Source organism: Tamandua tetradactyla, chromosome 2, assembly GCF_023851605.1.
Source record: "Tamandua tetradactyla isolate mTamTet1 chromosome 2, mTamTet1.pri, whole genome shotgun sequence".
NCBI lineage: Eukaryota > Metazoa > Chordata > Mammalia > Pilosa > Myrmecophagidae > Tamandua > Tamandua tetradactyla.
Genome location: NC_135328.1, coordinates 175,644,214 through 175,659,671, shown reverse-complemented (window position 1 = coordinate 175,659,671; position 15,458 = coordinate 175,644,214). Strand labels below are relative to the sequence as shown.

Below are 15,458 nucleotides of genomic sequence, written 5' to 3'. Positions count from 1 at the left end.
CATTACCTGGTGGTGTTTTATACTACATTATTCCTCTACTTTCAAAATGTATCCTATATTTGATCCCTTCCACCACTTCTAAGTCCAAACCCTTTTATCTCACTTGATCGCTAGTCTACTAACCAGTACCCACCTCCACTCAACCCCCCTTCAGATTATTCTCCATAAAACTACAGTGGCCTTTAAAATGAAAATCAGATCCTATTCCACTATCTAAAATCCTCCACTGGCTTTAATGAACATAAAACGTATTCAAAACTCTTTTCTATACCACACAAAGTATATTTGGTTCTTGCCTATATCTCTGTCCTTATTTCCTATACTCTCCCAAGTCAACATGTTCAGCAACACTTGCTTTCCTGCTTCTTCTTGGAACTGTCAAACTCACACAAATGTCAGGGTCCTTACATTTACCATTTCCTCTACATGGGACATTCCTCCCCCAGACCCTCTCGTGGATGGTACCTTCTCATCATTCAGGTCACTGCTCAAATGTCACCTACTCAGAAAAGAATTCCTTCACCCCCTCCCCCTATTTAATATATATCCTCCCTTCTATGCTACCGTCTATTATGCACCACTCCATTATCCTGGTTTATTTTCTTTTGAGTAGTTAACATTATATGAAATCATTATTTGTTGCTTATGTTTGTCTCCCTAACACACCTAAATTCCATGAAATTAGAAGCATTGTTGAACTTACTGCTTGATCTCTAGTGCCTAGTTCTGTGGCAGCACATACCAGAAGTTCAAAGAATATTGCTGAGTTTTGTTTGCAAATTTGCCAAGGATCTGAATTACCCAGAAATACTTTTATTTCCAAAAATAAATTTATGGAAAATTTATAGTGAAAAATTTCAAACACAAGAAAAGAGACAATTTAACAAATCATCATATACTTCATCAGTTTCAACAACTACAAACTCATAGTAAATCTTGTTTCAACTATACCTTTAGCTGTTTCATCTCCCACTGGATTATTTCTAAGCAAATTCCAGATACATCATTTCACATACAAACAGACTCTTTTATATATAATTATAACATGGGGAACTTTTAAAAATCACAAAATTCAGGGCCCTATCTCCATGTGGGAACTAGCGTATCAGAATCTCTAGGGTGAGACCCGAGAATATGTATTTTTCAAATATTCTTCAGATGTTTCTGATTCAGCTAGACTATTACAAATCTGATGACAGAAATCTGGGAATGGTCCTAGAAAGTCAGAATTCTCAGTTACATGGGAATCATATCAGATAAAGACACCAATGAAAATACCATTTAGAAAACAAATAGTGTCTGAGAACACCAAAAGAAAATTCAAATTTAAAAAGAAGTAGGATGATATATTGGCTCAAAGAATCCTTACTTGGATATAGAGGGTGGCTGATTAAAGTCTTCTTCCGTAGCTATGTTGCTCTCTTCAAAACTAGGAATATCAACAGCTTTTAATGAAGAAGCACTATCTGGAGGACTTGTAACTTCATTATTAATATCAACTGAGAAATTCATGTCCTCACTGGAAATCTTGGTATCATCTTGCTTCAGCTGAGAGTCAGGTGCTTGTCCATCACCTGCTGCATTCCAAAACAGGCTAGCACCTGGTGGTTAAATGATTTAGTAGATTCTGAAATAAGCATTCAACTACTAAAAACAATTATCTGACAAAACTTTGTTAAATAAGACTAACAACTTTTCAGAGCTATTACTTATATGCAGAAAAGTGAATTGTTAATAGTCATTCGAATGGCATCTGAAAGCATTTTATTTTACAATGTACTTAACTACCTAAAGGCATTTAATGATATGTATTCAGGAATAACAACATTATTTTACTGCAATTATCTAGAACTTTTTTCAAATTTTATTTCTCCAGAAGAGCTACTCAGAGGAAGGTGAAGGTTATAAAGATAGAAAGCTGGGGGATAAAGAGAAAGGTGCTATTCTGGGTCCTGCCCAATCACTCCGGTCTCTTCAAGAGAGACTCTTGAAGGCTCTCAATTTATGTTTTAAACAATAAGGTTCTGGATACAATTCGGCTGTGGGGATGTTGAAAAGTACTGTTCTGAAGGAAAAAGTATATAAAATACAAATCCCCAGGCACTGATTTGATCCTTAAATACACTGTTTATGAGATTACATTTTTGCATAAGACATGTATTTACAATGCTTCGTGGCTGCGATAAAAACAAAGGATCAAGAACACCGAATATTTGAATTGTCTGTCATTGTATCATATATCAAATATTTCCCAAACTTTATGAACCACTTTAACAATATTTGCAGTTATGTACATGCATTATTATTTGTTTACTATTTTTCTTGAAATCAGTTCACTTTATTTTGACCTAGCCTCAAAGCTATAACATTTGTGAAATCATAGATTTGATATGACAGTTATTATTTTCCTATATTTCTAATATATATATGCATTATAAAATATTCATCTGTATACCACCCAGTCTTGTTTGTACCATAAGCAATAATAAGCATCCCATAATTTGGGAAACACTGTTAAATACAGAAATGATTAAAACCAAAACGTAAATCTGAGTCAAAATTTTTCTACTATGAGGACAGGTGGGATTTTCATGAAAATAAATTAATAAAAACATATTTTAATTTTGCATTCATTAAACACTTTTTAGTTTTGAAAAAAGGACAATTTTGAAAAGCTATGTAAGTAGTGCTATTCTTCCTGAATGCATATCAATAAATGCCTCTAGGAAATTAAGTACATTGTAAAATAAAATGCTTTCAGATGCCATTCGAACGACTATTAACAATTCACTTTTCTGCATATAAGTAATAGCTCTGAAAATGAAACTATTAGGTTTTAACATATCTGAATTCCATATACCATATTTTATAACTTGCTTCAAATAATTTTCAGAAAATCAGTTTAAACATGTAAATGACTGATTCAATTATCATGTCTATTTTGTGTCTATTACGTTTTAAGACCATGTTAGTTACTGAGATAAAATGGTAAATAGGTCGTATCCCAGATCTTCAAAAGATAACCTACCATTTTGGAGCAGATACAAGGAAAAACCTGAAACTGTGGAATGGTAACCCATACCAAACTATGAAATCTGTTCTGTAGCTGCTTGTTGGAAAGTGCTTTGAAAATACTGCGTTTTCCTTTTTTTTGTATATGTTATATTCCACAATTAAAAAAATGTTAAAAAAAAAAAGTTAACCTACAGTCTAGTGGCAGATAAAGATAATAAGCACCTATAATATGGTAAATACAGCATTTTAGAAGAGGACACAGGAGGAAACTGACACTTTTTGGTAAATTTATTTAGCTCACAGTATGTCCTTTACCACCACCCCTTCACAACATACACAAATGCTATTCCTAAGAACTGTCACCCTTGTGATCCACAGAAGTAGCCTCCAGCAAATACGTCCTTATGTGATTCTAGACACCTTTACTTTTCAGAATTTGAAATTGAGACTGAGGTACTGTATGGTAACCTAGCTTATGTATATGCTTAGAACTGTGTAACATAAACTTTGGGGATTTAGTCAAAGCCCCAAAGGTCAACCATATTCTAACATGAGAAGCAGTGAAAATCAGACTGCAGATAGAGTTGACTGAAATAGCCATATAGAATAACTGGAGAACACTAATTGTAAGCCAGTTTCTAGTTCTAGTCTTTTCCTGAAGTCCAGCTCCATTCTTGCCCTTGGTTTTAGTGAAACATCCCTATATCCTTCCAGTAAATTCTCCTTCCTTGCTTAAGTTAGTTTAAGGTGGTTTATGCTACTTGTAGCCAACCAAGTATTTTAACTAATACTTAGGAGTGCCTGAATGTGCCTTATAAATGTCTGTGTAGTTGTTAATAGTCTCCCCTCCTTGCTCTCCTCTACATAGTTTAGATCACGCACAGGTTCAGAAAAATACAGAAATCTGCCTTCCTTTATTCTCCCTTAAATTTTTGTTCTCCAGCCTCTAATCTCATTTCATTACTTCCACAAATCTATGTCATCTATCCACCTTCACTCAAACACTTCTGAATCGGTATCCCCATGCACCTTTCCAAAAGTAGTTCAATCTCAATAGGGATTTAGACTGAACTCATTCTCTCTGTTTCTCTAACTTGCTTCTTTCTTGTTTAATGGTTATCATCATTCTTGTTATCCAGGCTTAAAATCCTAGAGTAACTTTTTATTTCATCTTAAAATTTATAATTTTGGAATAATTTTAGATTTATAAAAACATAAGAGAGTTCCCATATATTCCTCATCCATTTTCCCCTAATGTTAATATCTTACATTACCATAGTACATTCATCAAAAATCAAGAAACCAACACTGGTACACTACTATTAACCGAACTCTAGACTTCATTAGAATTTCACCAGTTTTTCCACTAATATTTTTTTTCTGTTCTAGGATCGAAACCAGGATACCACAATGCATTAGGCTGCAGCAGCTTTTGAGTATTCTCTCTCCCTCAACTGCTACATTCAATTAATTATCAAATCTTATCACTACTGCCCTGTATTTTAGGCCCCTTGCTAGATGCCAAGGATACAAAGACGTTCTTGAAAATCTCATAGTTTGATGGCAAGTAAACATTTAAACAAATACATACATTTATATTATAAACTGAATTTAAAAAAAAAAAAGACTTTCAGTGAAGTAGACCTATTGTAAAAGATGTAATTAAGAGCCTATCTTATGATACCAGATTGTCTGAATTCTATTACAGAATCAGCCACTTACCAGGAGTGTAACCTTGGGCAAACAACTTTACCTCTCTATATCTCAGTTTCCTCATCTTTAAAAGTTTAACAATTATACCTACTTCAAAGGGCTGTTCTATGGATTAAATATTGCCTAGAACATGGTAAATGCTTAATAAATGTTAGCTGTTAGTGCTATCATCATTTCCCGCCTTCCACATCATACTATAATCCCTTTTTTGTATGCTTCAAGCTTCCAGCCAAACTGGAAAACTCAAAGCCCTGTGTATTTCCACTGAACCCATGTCTTCCCTACTCAATATGTTGTCCCATCTCTCAACTCCACTTACTGAAACCCTACATATCCTTCAAGGTCCAGGCTCAATAATACTGCATACATGAAACCTTCTCTGATCCTTCAAATCACTGATAAATTCTCTTACGTGGGACCAGCCTGGGAAAGGCAGCAAAAACAATGTATCCAGTTATATGATTGTGCTGCCTGTTGTCAGAATAAAATTACAACTTTTAAGTTATTCTCTGATCTGCTTGGTTTGGGTTCAATTTTTAAAACATTTTATAAATAATTTGCTACAAACAAAAAAAATGAAATTACCTGTGCTCACTGCAATGCTTACACTTTTCCTCATGTGCAAACCAGGGGAAGATTGTGCTTCCACTGAAACCAACTCCATTTGTCTTGTAGCTTGAACTGCATCTTCAACAGAGGTTGTCTTAGAGGAACAGGGCTGTAGAGACTGGGCTTCCAGTAAACGCTGAATCTGTCTCAATTAAAAATATTCTTTAAATTAACAGTGAAGTAAACAACAAATTTGGCAGCAGAATTTAATTATGAATTGCAAAATGTCCTATTATAAATATCTTTTAACCATGTTTTCTCAAATTCTAACCAGATCACATTATGAAACTTACTCAAAGGAAACTAACATTATTTTGGGTTAATAGGCACCTTGTGCTAAGTGTAAATTTAAAGGTAAAAACATAAAGGTGTTTATATTAGCATTCAAAAATTGGTAATCCTATAGAAAAAAAGACTGAAGAGTTAACACTGCAAACCAACTTCTTAAACCTATTCAAAATCAAGAGCAAGATCAGAGGTGTAAGTGATGCAAATGCTCTAAAAATGATCATGGTAGTGAATGCACAACTATGTGAGGATACTGTGAGCCACTGATTATATACTTTGGATGGACTGTATGTGTGCGAAGATACCTCCATAAAAACATTTAAAAAAAAAAGATCGGAGGTATACCCTGATCTTATATAACAACTATTGACCATTTCCCAAAGACTGTAACATTAATGACAACAGCTTTCCATTTGTGAGACACTTAAGTGCTTTTATGTATGATTTTCACAACAATCCCATGAAGAAGGAACAACTATTTAATGCATATTATAGGTAAGAAAACTTGAGGTACTGAAAAATGAAGTTACTTGCCCAAGTCAGTTTAACAAGCAGCAAAGCTGAGGTTCACAGCGAGTCCCCTCACCCTCCCCCCACCTTTTTTTAAAACTTTTTAATTGTATAGTAAAACATATACACAAAGCAAAGAAATAAAAAAGCAATAGTTTTCAAAGCACTCCTCAACAATCAGTTAAAGTACAGATCTCAGAGTTTGTTATGGGCTACCATACGATCCTCTCAGATTTTTCCTTCTAGCTGGTCTAGAACATAGGAGGCTAGGGGTTTAAATACTTTTTTAACATCACAATCGACTTTTCTTCTTTTTTTGTGAAAAATAACATATATACAAAAATGCTGTAAATTTCAAAGTACAGGACCACAATTAGTTGCAGACTTTGACATGGGTTACAATTTTACAATTTTAGGTTTTTACTTCTAGCTGCTCTAAAATACCACAGACTAAAAGAGAGTTCAATATAATGATTCAGCGTTCGTATTCATTTGTTAAATTCTATCTTCTCTGTATAACTCCATCATCTTTGATCTTTCCATCCCTCTCTTTAGGGGTGTTCGGGCTACGGTGAGTCTAAATTTTTCATACTGGAAGGGTCTGTCACTAATATGGGGTAGGGAGATGGAATTATCTGATGTTCTGGAGAGGTTGGGCTAGGTTGCAGGACTTATCTGGTTCAGGGACCCATTTGGAAGTCATAGGTTTCTGGAAAGTTACTCTAGTGCCCGGAACCCTTGTGGAATTTTATATATTGCCCTAGGTGTTCTTTAGGATTGGCAGGAACAGTCCTGGTTGGGAGTTGGCAGGTTATAATAGGTAGCAAGGTCTAACCGACACTTGCAACCTCCAGAGTAGCCCCTCGATTCTATTTGAACTCTTTCTGCCACTAATACTTTATTAATTATACTTCTTTTCCTCCTTTTGGTCAGGATGGAATTGTTGATCCCATGGTGCCAGGTCTGGATTCACCCCTGGGAGTCATCTCCCATGTCGCCAGGAAGACTTTTACCCCTGGATGTCATGTTCCACATAGTGGAGAGGGTAATGATTTCACTTAGAGAGACTGAGGCCACATCTGAGCAATAAAAGAGGTCCTCCAGAAGTAACTCTTAGATATGCTATAGGTAGTCTCACCCCTTTTTAAAAATTGAGATTTGTCACATACCATAAAATTCACCCCTTTCAAGTGTACAAAGTTGTACAACTACCACCACTATCTAATTCTAAAACTTTTTATCATTTCCATCAAAAAACCTGTAACCAGGTTGCATGGGTGGTTCAGTGGTAGAATGCTCACCTTTCATGCGGGAGACCTGGGTTCGAAAACTGGACCATGTACCCCAAAAATAATAATAATAAAAAATAAAAAACTTGAACCCATTAGCTGTCATTCCCTACTCCCTTTCCACCCAATCCCTGGCAACCACTAATCTGCTCTACGGATTTGTCTGTTCTGAATATTTCATATAAATGAAATCATACAACATGGACCTTGTATCTGGCTTCTTTCATTTAGCATAATGTTTTCAAGGTTCATTCATGTTGTAGCTTATATCACTATTTCATTTCATTTTATGGTTGAAAAATATACCATTTTCATTTTGTTTATCCATTCATCAGTTTATGAATGTTTGGGTTTTTTCCGCTTTGTGACTATTGTGAAAAGACCTGCTATGAACACTGGAGCAGAAGTTTTTGTGTTGTCATATGCTTTTATACACAGGTGCAAGAGATTCCCTTTGTAAACACTGTGATTTTTCTCTTTAAAAATAATACCTACCCAGCTTCTCAAGAACATCAGATAGTTCCATCTCACTACCCCATATAAGTGACAGAAAAATTTAGAACTGCCATAGCCCAAACAACCCCAATAAGAGGTATGGAAAGATCAAAGGTGATGGCGGAATTACACATAGAAGACAGGATTAACAAATAAATATGAATGCTGAATCATTAAATGATCTCTTCTGGTCTCTGGTATTTTAGAGCAGCTAGAAGTAAAAACCTAAAATTGTGAAATTGTAACCCATGTCAAAATCTGAAATATGTTCTACAACTAATTGTGGTGCTGTGCTTAGAAATTTATAGCTTTTTTGTATATATGTTATGGTTCACAAAAAAAGAAGCAAAAAAACCCTCAATTGTGATGATAAAAAAGTTTTTAAGCCTTCTAGTTTCCTATATTCTGGAGCAGCTAGAAGGAAAAATATGAGGACTGTATGGTAGCCTATGACAAAACTCTGGGATCTTTCCTGTAACCAGTTTTTGAAGAGCGCTTTAAAAACTATTGCTTTTTTATTTCTTTGCTTTGCATACATGTTATACCATACAATAAATAGAAGTTAAAAAATAAATAAGTTAAAAATAATCATAATAATACTATAGGGTGGGCCGTGGTGGCTCAACAGGCAGAGTTCTTGCCCACCGTGCCAGAGACCCAGGTTCGATTACTAGTGTCTGCTCACGCAAAAATAAATAAATAAATAAAAATAACACTATTGTACTCAACTCATTTCATTAATTTTAGTGAATTAACTTTATTACATGTAGGGGGGAAAGTTTGAATAAATTACTAGGATCAATAAAACCATGACCTGTATTAACAATACAAAAGGATATGTATATATAGTGGTTAAGAGCAGAGACTTTGGAGTTCAGTGGACAGAAGTTTAAAACCTATTCCACTGCCTTTCAGAAAGTTACTCAACCTACTATAAGCCACAATATACCTAAACTAAGGCTGTTGTGAGGACTAAGAGATAATATAGTTATACTTTGTTGAGTGCTTACCAAAAATCAGGCCCTACACTGAGCACTTTATATATATATATTAACTCACGCTTGGACTCTACATACAATATACCTATTATCACTCCCATTTTACAGATAAGAAAACTGAGGTTTAGAGAGCTCACACAGAAATCTCAAGAAAAGATGTTTATACGCCTGCAGAGCTAAAATTTTTTAACCAACATGTTTAAAAAAGGTTTTTTATCTATTACCTTTATTTCTAGTTTTTAATATTTTGACTCATTAGTCACTAGACTTCTATAATACATTTCAAATTTGATTGAACTAGTTTTGGAGAACTTTCAAGGATCATCTGACAAGACTTTAGTGTTATTCTTTCAAGTTCCTCTCCTCAAACCCATAAAAAAAAAAGGCATTTAGTAAAATAAATAAATAAATGGCACTTAGATAAAAATATCAAAATATAGTATAAAGCTGCAGTGATTAAATTGTATGTACTGGCACTAGAATAGACAGACAGATCAACAGAACAGAAACAGATGCAAATACATGCTACTTTCACTAAACAATGAAAAAAGTCTAAATAATTAACAAAAAGATATTATTCAATAAATATTTAGGGCCAGCCATCTGAGGTTAAGAAAAGAATATCTCCAACCCTATATGTCCAAAATAGAGCAGAAGCAACAAATATAATCCCGGTAGGAGAGGAGATGAAGAATAAATTTTTTTATCATCTCAAAGGGAGAAGGCCTTTCTAAACATAATACAAAACTCAGAAAGAAAATGACTAGTAAGTTTAACTGTATCTAAACTGGAAAATTCTGTATAAAAAATGATTCAAACACAATAAACTTAAGACAAACTAAAAAATTTCACATACATAATAAAGAATCAATTTTCTTAATATAGCAAAAACCCTTATTAAATTAATTGGAAGATTTAAAAGAAAAATGAGAGACATTTCACAGAAAGAAAATACAAATGGCTAATAAACAAGGAAATGATCAAAACGTTAAAACAAGAAACCAGCTTCTATCTAAAAGATTGACAATAATTTAGAAGTCTGATATTTCCAATGTTTGAGAGATATAGAAAAATGGTTTGAGGTATTAAATTGGTAAAACCTTTCTGATGTGATAGCCATTTTCTCTCACTCAAGTAATAAAATATGTACTTAGCAACCACTATATGTTAAGTACTATTCTAGACACTAAGAATATAATACCTAGAACTTACTTTCTATTTTAGACAGACCAAAAACCTCTGTAATTAAGGCATTAATGATAAGGAGCTATTAAAAGAACTAGAGGAGAAATGTTTCCAGCAAATGGAACTACAAGCATAAAAATCTAAAGTAGAAGTATGTTCTCGTATGTCTGAAGTACAAAAAGCACACCAGTGTAAATGGAAGACAGTAAACATAGAAAAGATTGTAGGAGGTAAGTTGAGAGAGGGAAACGGAAGCCAGATCATAAAAGGCTTTGAGAGCCAAATTAAGAAATTTGGATTTTATTCTAATTGTAATAGAAACCACTGCAGGGTGTGAGATAGTGGTTGTGTTTCCAATTGCAGGGAGTACATAAAGGTACAGTACTTTTGTTAGGGTGAGAACAGGAAAGATAGTAAAAGAGTTTTAGATTAAGAATATATCTAGAGGGCGGGCCACGATGGCTCAGCAGGCAGGAATGCTTGCCTGCAATGCCAGAGGACCCAGGTTCGATTCCCGGTGCCTGCCCATGTTAAAAAAAAAAAAAAAGACTATATCTAGAAAATAGTGCCTGGGTTTTGACCTAAGTGACTAGATGAAATGTGATGTCATTACTTAAGATAATAATGATAATGAAAATAATAGTTATAATTAACACTAACTGAGCACTAACTATATATATGCCAGGCACTATTCTAAGTCTATACATAGTAATTTATCCAATCTTTAGAATCCTATTCAAAAGTATGTATATCTCCATTTTGTAGATAAGAAAACTTAAGTCAAAAACGTAACCTGCCCAAGGTCACAAAACTTTATTATGTTACCTAGCAACTGGATCAGAACCAAAGACGCGTGGACCAGGGCCCATTCCCTTTACCACTGTACCAAAATGAGACAGAATATTAGCTAAGGAACAAGTTTGGGTATTTTTCAACATTTAAAATGTGCCCTTGGACTTCACAGTTAATACTTCTAAGAATCTATGCTATAGAGAAGCTTGCACATGTACAGGGAGATGCATTTTTTGCAATAGCAGAAATTTCATACAGCTAAAACAGACCACTTAGAAAAATAGGTTGTACACCAATACAATGTAAAAGTAGAGTAAGGCTGTTCTTATGTGCTTAAATAGAAAGATGCCTATGACACTTTAAAAAAAGCACAAGTAATAGAACAGCATGAGTATTAATAGTACAAATATAACAGCACAAGCATCATCTGTACTTGTTTAAAGGTGTATGTGTGTGGTGGAGTGGTGATAATTACAGGCATGCTTGTGTACATGTGCACAGAAAATAGACCAAAAACTGCTGACAGTGTTTATCTCTAAGAAGGGAAGAGATTATTCCTTTTTCAATACTCTTCAAAAATTCTTAATAAAATGGCACCTAAAAAAAAAAGTTCACATGTGAGAAAACCACTATTTGTATTTACCAGGAAAGCATTTTCTACAGCATAAGTGTAGTGATTCAGATAATTTAGTTCAGAGCCAGTGGTCTATATTAGATTTTAAGTATACAAATTCCAAGTAACTAAAACTTTTAAATAGCTTAAATTGTATTTTTAGCCTACATTAGTCTCTCTCTTTTTTTAACAAAAGAATTTTCTTTTCAACTGAAAAAGTTAGCTACATCAAAATTTTTACTATTTAAAATGATTATTAAAATCAAACTTACAGAAGTTGAGCATCAACTTCCCAGTCTCTAACCCCAATTTACCAACTAGCAATCTATATTCCAGATTCTAACTCTATGAGCTTATTACACTTAATTCATAACAGTGGTGTATGGGAAGCCTGCATTTTATGCATGATTGTTCTGTAAACTCACAACTAACTGAAAAAAATTTACACTTATGGTTTATAATTGCAAAGAATCTACCTTTGTTTTAAAAAAAGCAAGGCTAAATTTTCCTCAAGTAGTCATATGTAAAGCATTTTTAAGCAAAATTGAAAATGTTGTTGCTTATTTTTTATTTTGCAAAATACCAAGAATATGACTCCAATTTTGTAAAACAATAATTAAAAAAAAATCATATGTCTATATGCACATCATAGATGTATTTGTATAGTTGTAAGACCATGGAAAAAATTATGAAGGATATATTCCAGGTCATTCATATGGGTATTGGGAGTAAAGGGAGGAACAGCTGGCTTGGAAGGTAGGTGGAAGAAGGAGGTCAGTGAGAAAAGTGGGAAAAAAAAAGACATTACTCAGATAAAATTCTGTGTAGAGACATAAGTAAAAAACTAAGAATTCTGCAATAAAGGCCCTGAAGAAAGGAAATATCCCAGAACCAAACTGAGCGGAACAAGTCCAGAATAGATATACTGAAGATTTTCTTACACTGGCTAAGGGTTAGTACAGTATATACATACTATAGGGTTGACTATGAAAAATAATGTTAAATATGAGATGTATCAGAATCTACAGTTCTTTATATTTAGTTGTATATAATGGAATAGTAAATTATATACTTTTCAGTAGGGAGAGAAATGAAAGAAAATGCCAATTATGATGCAGTAGGTTAGGATAAAATAAGGAGAAAATAAAGTAAGATACAAAGAAGGCCTGCCTTCTAGTCCTGGTTCTAAATAGCAGTATGGCATTAGACAAATTATTTGTCTGTAATCCTCATTTTACTTAGTTATAAAACAAGAAGGATTAGAATTGTTACTAAGGTCCCTTCTACTTCTGATATTCTATGATTCCACTCTATAAAATATAATTACTGAATAGGGTTGCCAGTGATCTTTAAGAAACCATATTAATACCAAGAATTTAACAAGAGAACTAAGAAAGGTCAAAGCAAACCTGTGCCTGAAGTAGTCTCAACTGTCTGTCTTGTTCTGTAAGGAATCTATAAGCATCTGGAGATAGTCCCATCATTCCATTATCTGACCCGGTCTTTGGTGTGTGCATGCACACTGCACAAGGTTGTGGATTACAGGAGTCCGCATGTGAAGGCAGTCTTGCCACAGGTGATGGTTCCATAACAGTTTGGGGAGGAGAACAACCTCCCATGTTTCCCTGAGGTCTCAAGGTTATAGGATTACCTGAAGAATAGAATGCGTTGTGGTACATTGCTGGACATCCATTTGGATGAAATAATGAATGCTTTGGAAGGGCTTCAGAATGGAGCTCCTGAATGGATCCTACTCTATTCATTCCTTGCCAAGAATTTACTGGACTACACTGAATATGGCCATGATGCTGATAACAACTGCAAACATTTGTGGAATGGTAAAATGGTGGTGGGGGAGTAGGTATCTGAAGTTTCATTGGTCTTCCTGAACTATGGGGTGAAAAAACAAAATTTTGTGAATTGGACTGTGGGGCAAGAGAAGAATGGCTAAAATTAAAAACGGAGGATTTCATAGGATATTCTTCTCCTTGCACATTCCCAGCAGAAACTACTTGAAGCTTTTCAGATGTGTCAGCAGATGGCCCATTAAGAGAAGACGATTTAACACTGTTGCGGATATGAAGATTCCTTTTCTTAAGGGTAGGTGGCTGTCTTACGTTGCAATGTCTCAAAGAAGCAGAGTCTTCGTTTAATTGATTTGGTAGCTCTCTCGAGGAAAGCTCTCCAGCTTTTGCTTCTTGGCTATGTTTCTCTTCATAAAGCTGGGGTTGCAATGGCTCCAAGTGTTCACAGTGATTAACAGACAAAGGAGGACTTTCCTTATTCACCATTTCCAGTGGCTCAGACAGAGGGTTTGATTCTATAAAATTGCCATCCAACACAAGTGAAAGCTCAGGAACTGATGGCTGGATCTTAGAAACCTAAATATGGAAAAGAAATTAAAGAGGAAAAAATTATTTTTTAGGAGAAAGATATATGCATCACATCCCTTGACCAAAATTTCCCAAATTATATCCAAATACTTATTTTTAAAAGGGTCAATTCTTTCCTCTATTTAAATAGCCAAGAATGTTTTCTAAGCATCTTCCATATGCTAGGCACTAGGAAAACAATTGTGAGCAAAATAAACAAAAGTCTTGCCCTCAAAGAACATTACTAAGCTTAACTTTTTTAATGATGGCACTTCTTTTATTGGAACACTGATTAACACTGCTTAGATCACAGAAAACAATATGGGAAACTTGGGTTTTATATAACACTTTTTTTGTCCTCTCTCTGCAAAAAAAAAAAAGTAGTTTTTCAATAGATCTTGAAATAAATAATGTTTCTGCCTTTTAAATAAAGTTTTAAATATATAATGAAATCATCTTCGAATAAACATTTCAGAATATTTCTCCACTAAGTAGAGTTACTCATTGTTATTTCTTTTACTAATATCAACTAAAAGATTTGGACAAAAAAATTAAAGAGTAAACAAAATACCTGCTGTGATGAATTTGGCTATAATTTTATATTAACATTAGAAAACCTTTCCTATTCTTTTTTATTCTTTTGAAATAACCCACTGGCTGGCAGTAATAAAAAAATTATGACAGGGATTATTAGAACTTGACTTCCCAAAGCAAGCAGGATACTTTCTAGAATATAGGAATAAAAAAACAATGCAAGGGAGGCCAGAATAAGAATGAGAGCCTTTAATCCTGTATAGCTTAATGTAATGCTTGAATATATCCCAAAGTATATTAAGCAGATAATCAAAAGGTATTGGCAAAATCCCTTGAGGGACAGGAGAAAAACTACGGAACTATTAAATTTTACCACCGGGGAAACCCCGGATACTGTGCCAAACGTTAGGGACACCTAAATCAATAGGCCAAGACCTTAATCTTGAGGCTTGCTCTTGTGAAGCTTATATACGTAGTGGAGAAGCTTAGCCTACGTATAGGTATGCCTAAGAGTCACCTCCAGAGGACCTCTTTTGTTCTCTGTTGTGGCCTCTCTCTCTTTAAGCCCAACTCTGCAAATGAAACAATTACCCTTCCCACTACGGGGGACATGACATCCAGGGATGAAAGTCTCCCTGGGAGAATTGGAGATGACCCTCAGGAATGAGCCTGGCTCTGGCACCATGGGATCAAACAGAGTCTAGAGTCTACACTGGAAGTCACTCTTACGCATGCTTCAGTTACACATTGCTATCTATCATAACTAGCTAAACCTAAACCAAAACCATTCCAGCCAATCCTAAAGAATACCTAGGGCATTATATAAGATTCTACAAAGGTTCCATGCACTAGAGTAACTTTCGAGAAACCTACAACCTCCAGATGGGTCCCTGTCCAGATAAGTCCTGGAACCTAGCCCAGGTTCTCCAGAACATCAGATAATTCCATTTCCCTACCCCATATTAGTGACAGACCCTTCCAATATGAAAAATTTAGAATGGACATAGCCCAAACACCCCTAAAGAAAGGAATGGAAAGATCAAAG

The 15,458-nt window shown here is 34.6% G+C and overlaps 1 protein-coding gene across 1 annotated transcript in view; it reads right to left on the bottom strand.

Moving 5' to 3' along the window:
* Positions 1 to 15,458, bottom strand: part of STIL (STIL centriolar assembly protein) — a 94,191-nt gene that overhangs the window by 53,796 nt on the left and 24,937 nt on the right. Inside the window, 3 exon segments of the mRNA XM_077149749.1 lie at positions 1,370 to 1,601; positions 5,314 to 5,479; positions 12,917 to 13,888. Of these exon segments, the coding sequence (XP_077005864.1) occupies positions 1,370 to 1,601; positions 5,314 to 5,479; positions 12,917 to 13,888 (1,370 nt within the window).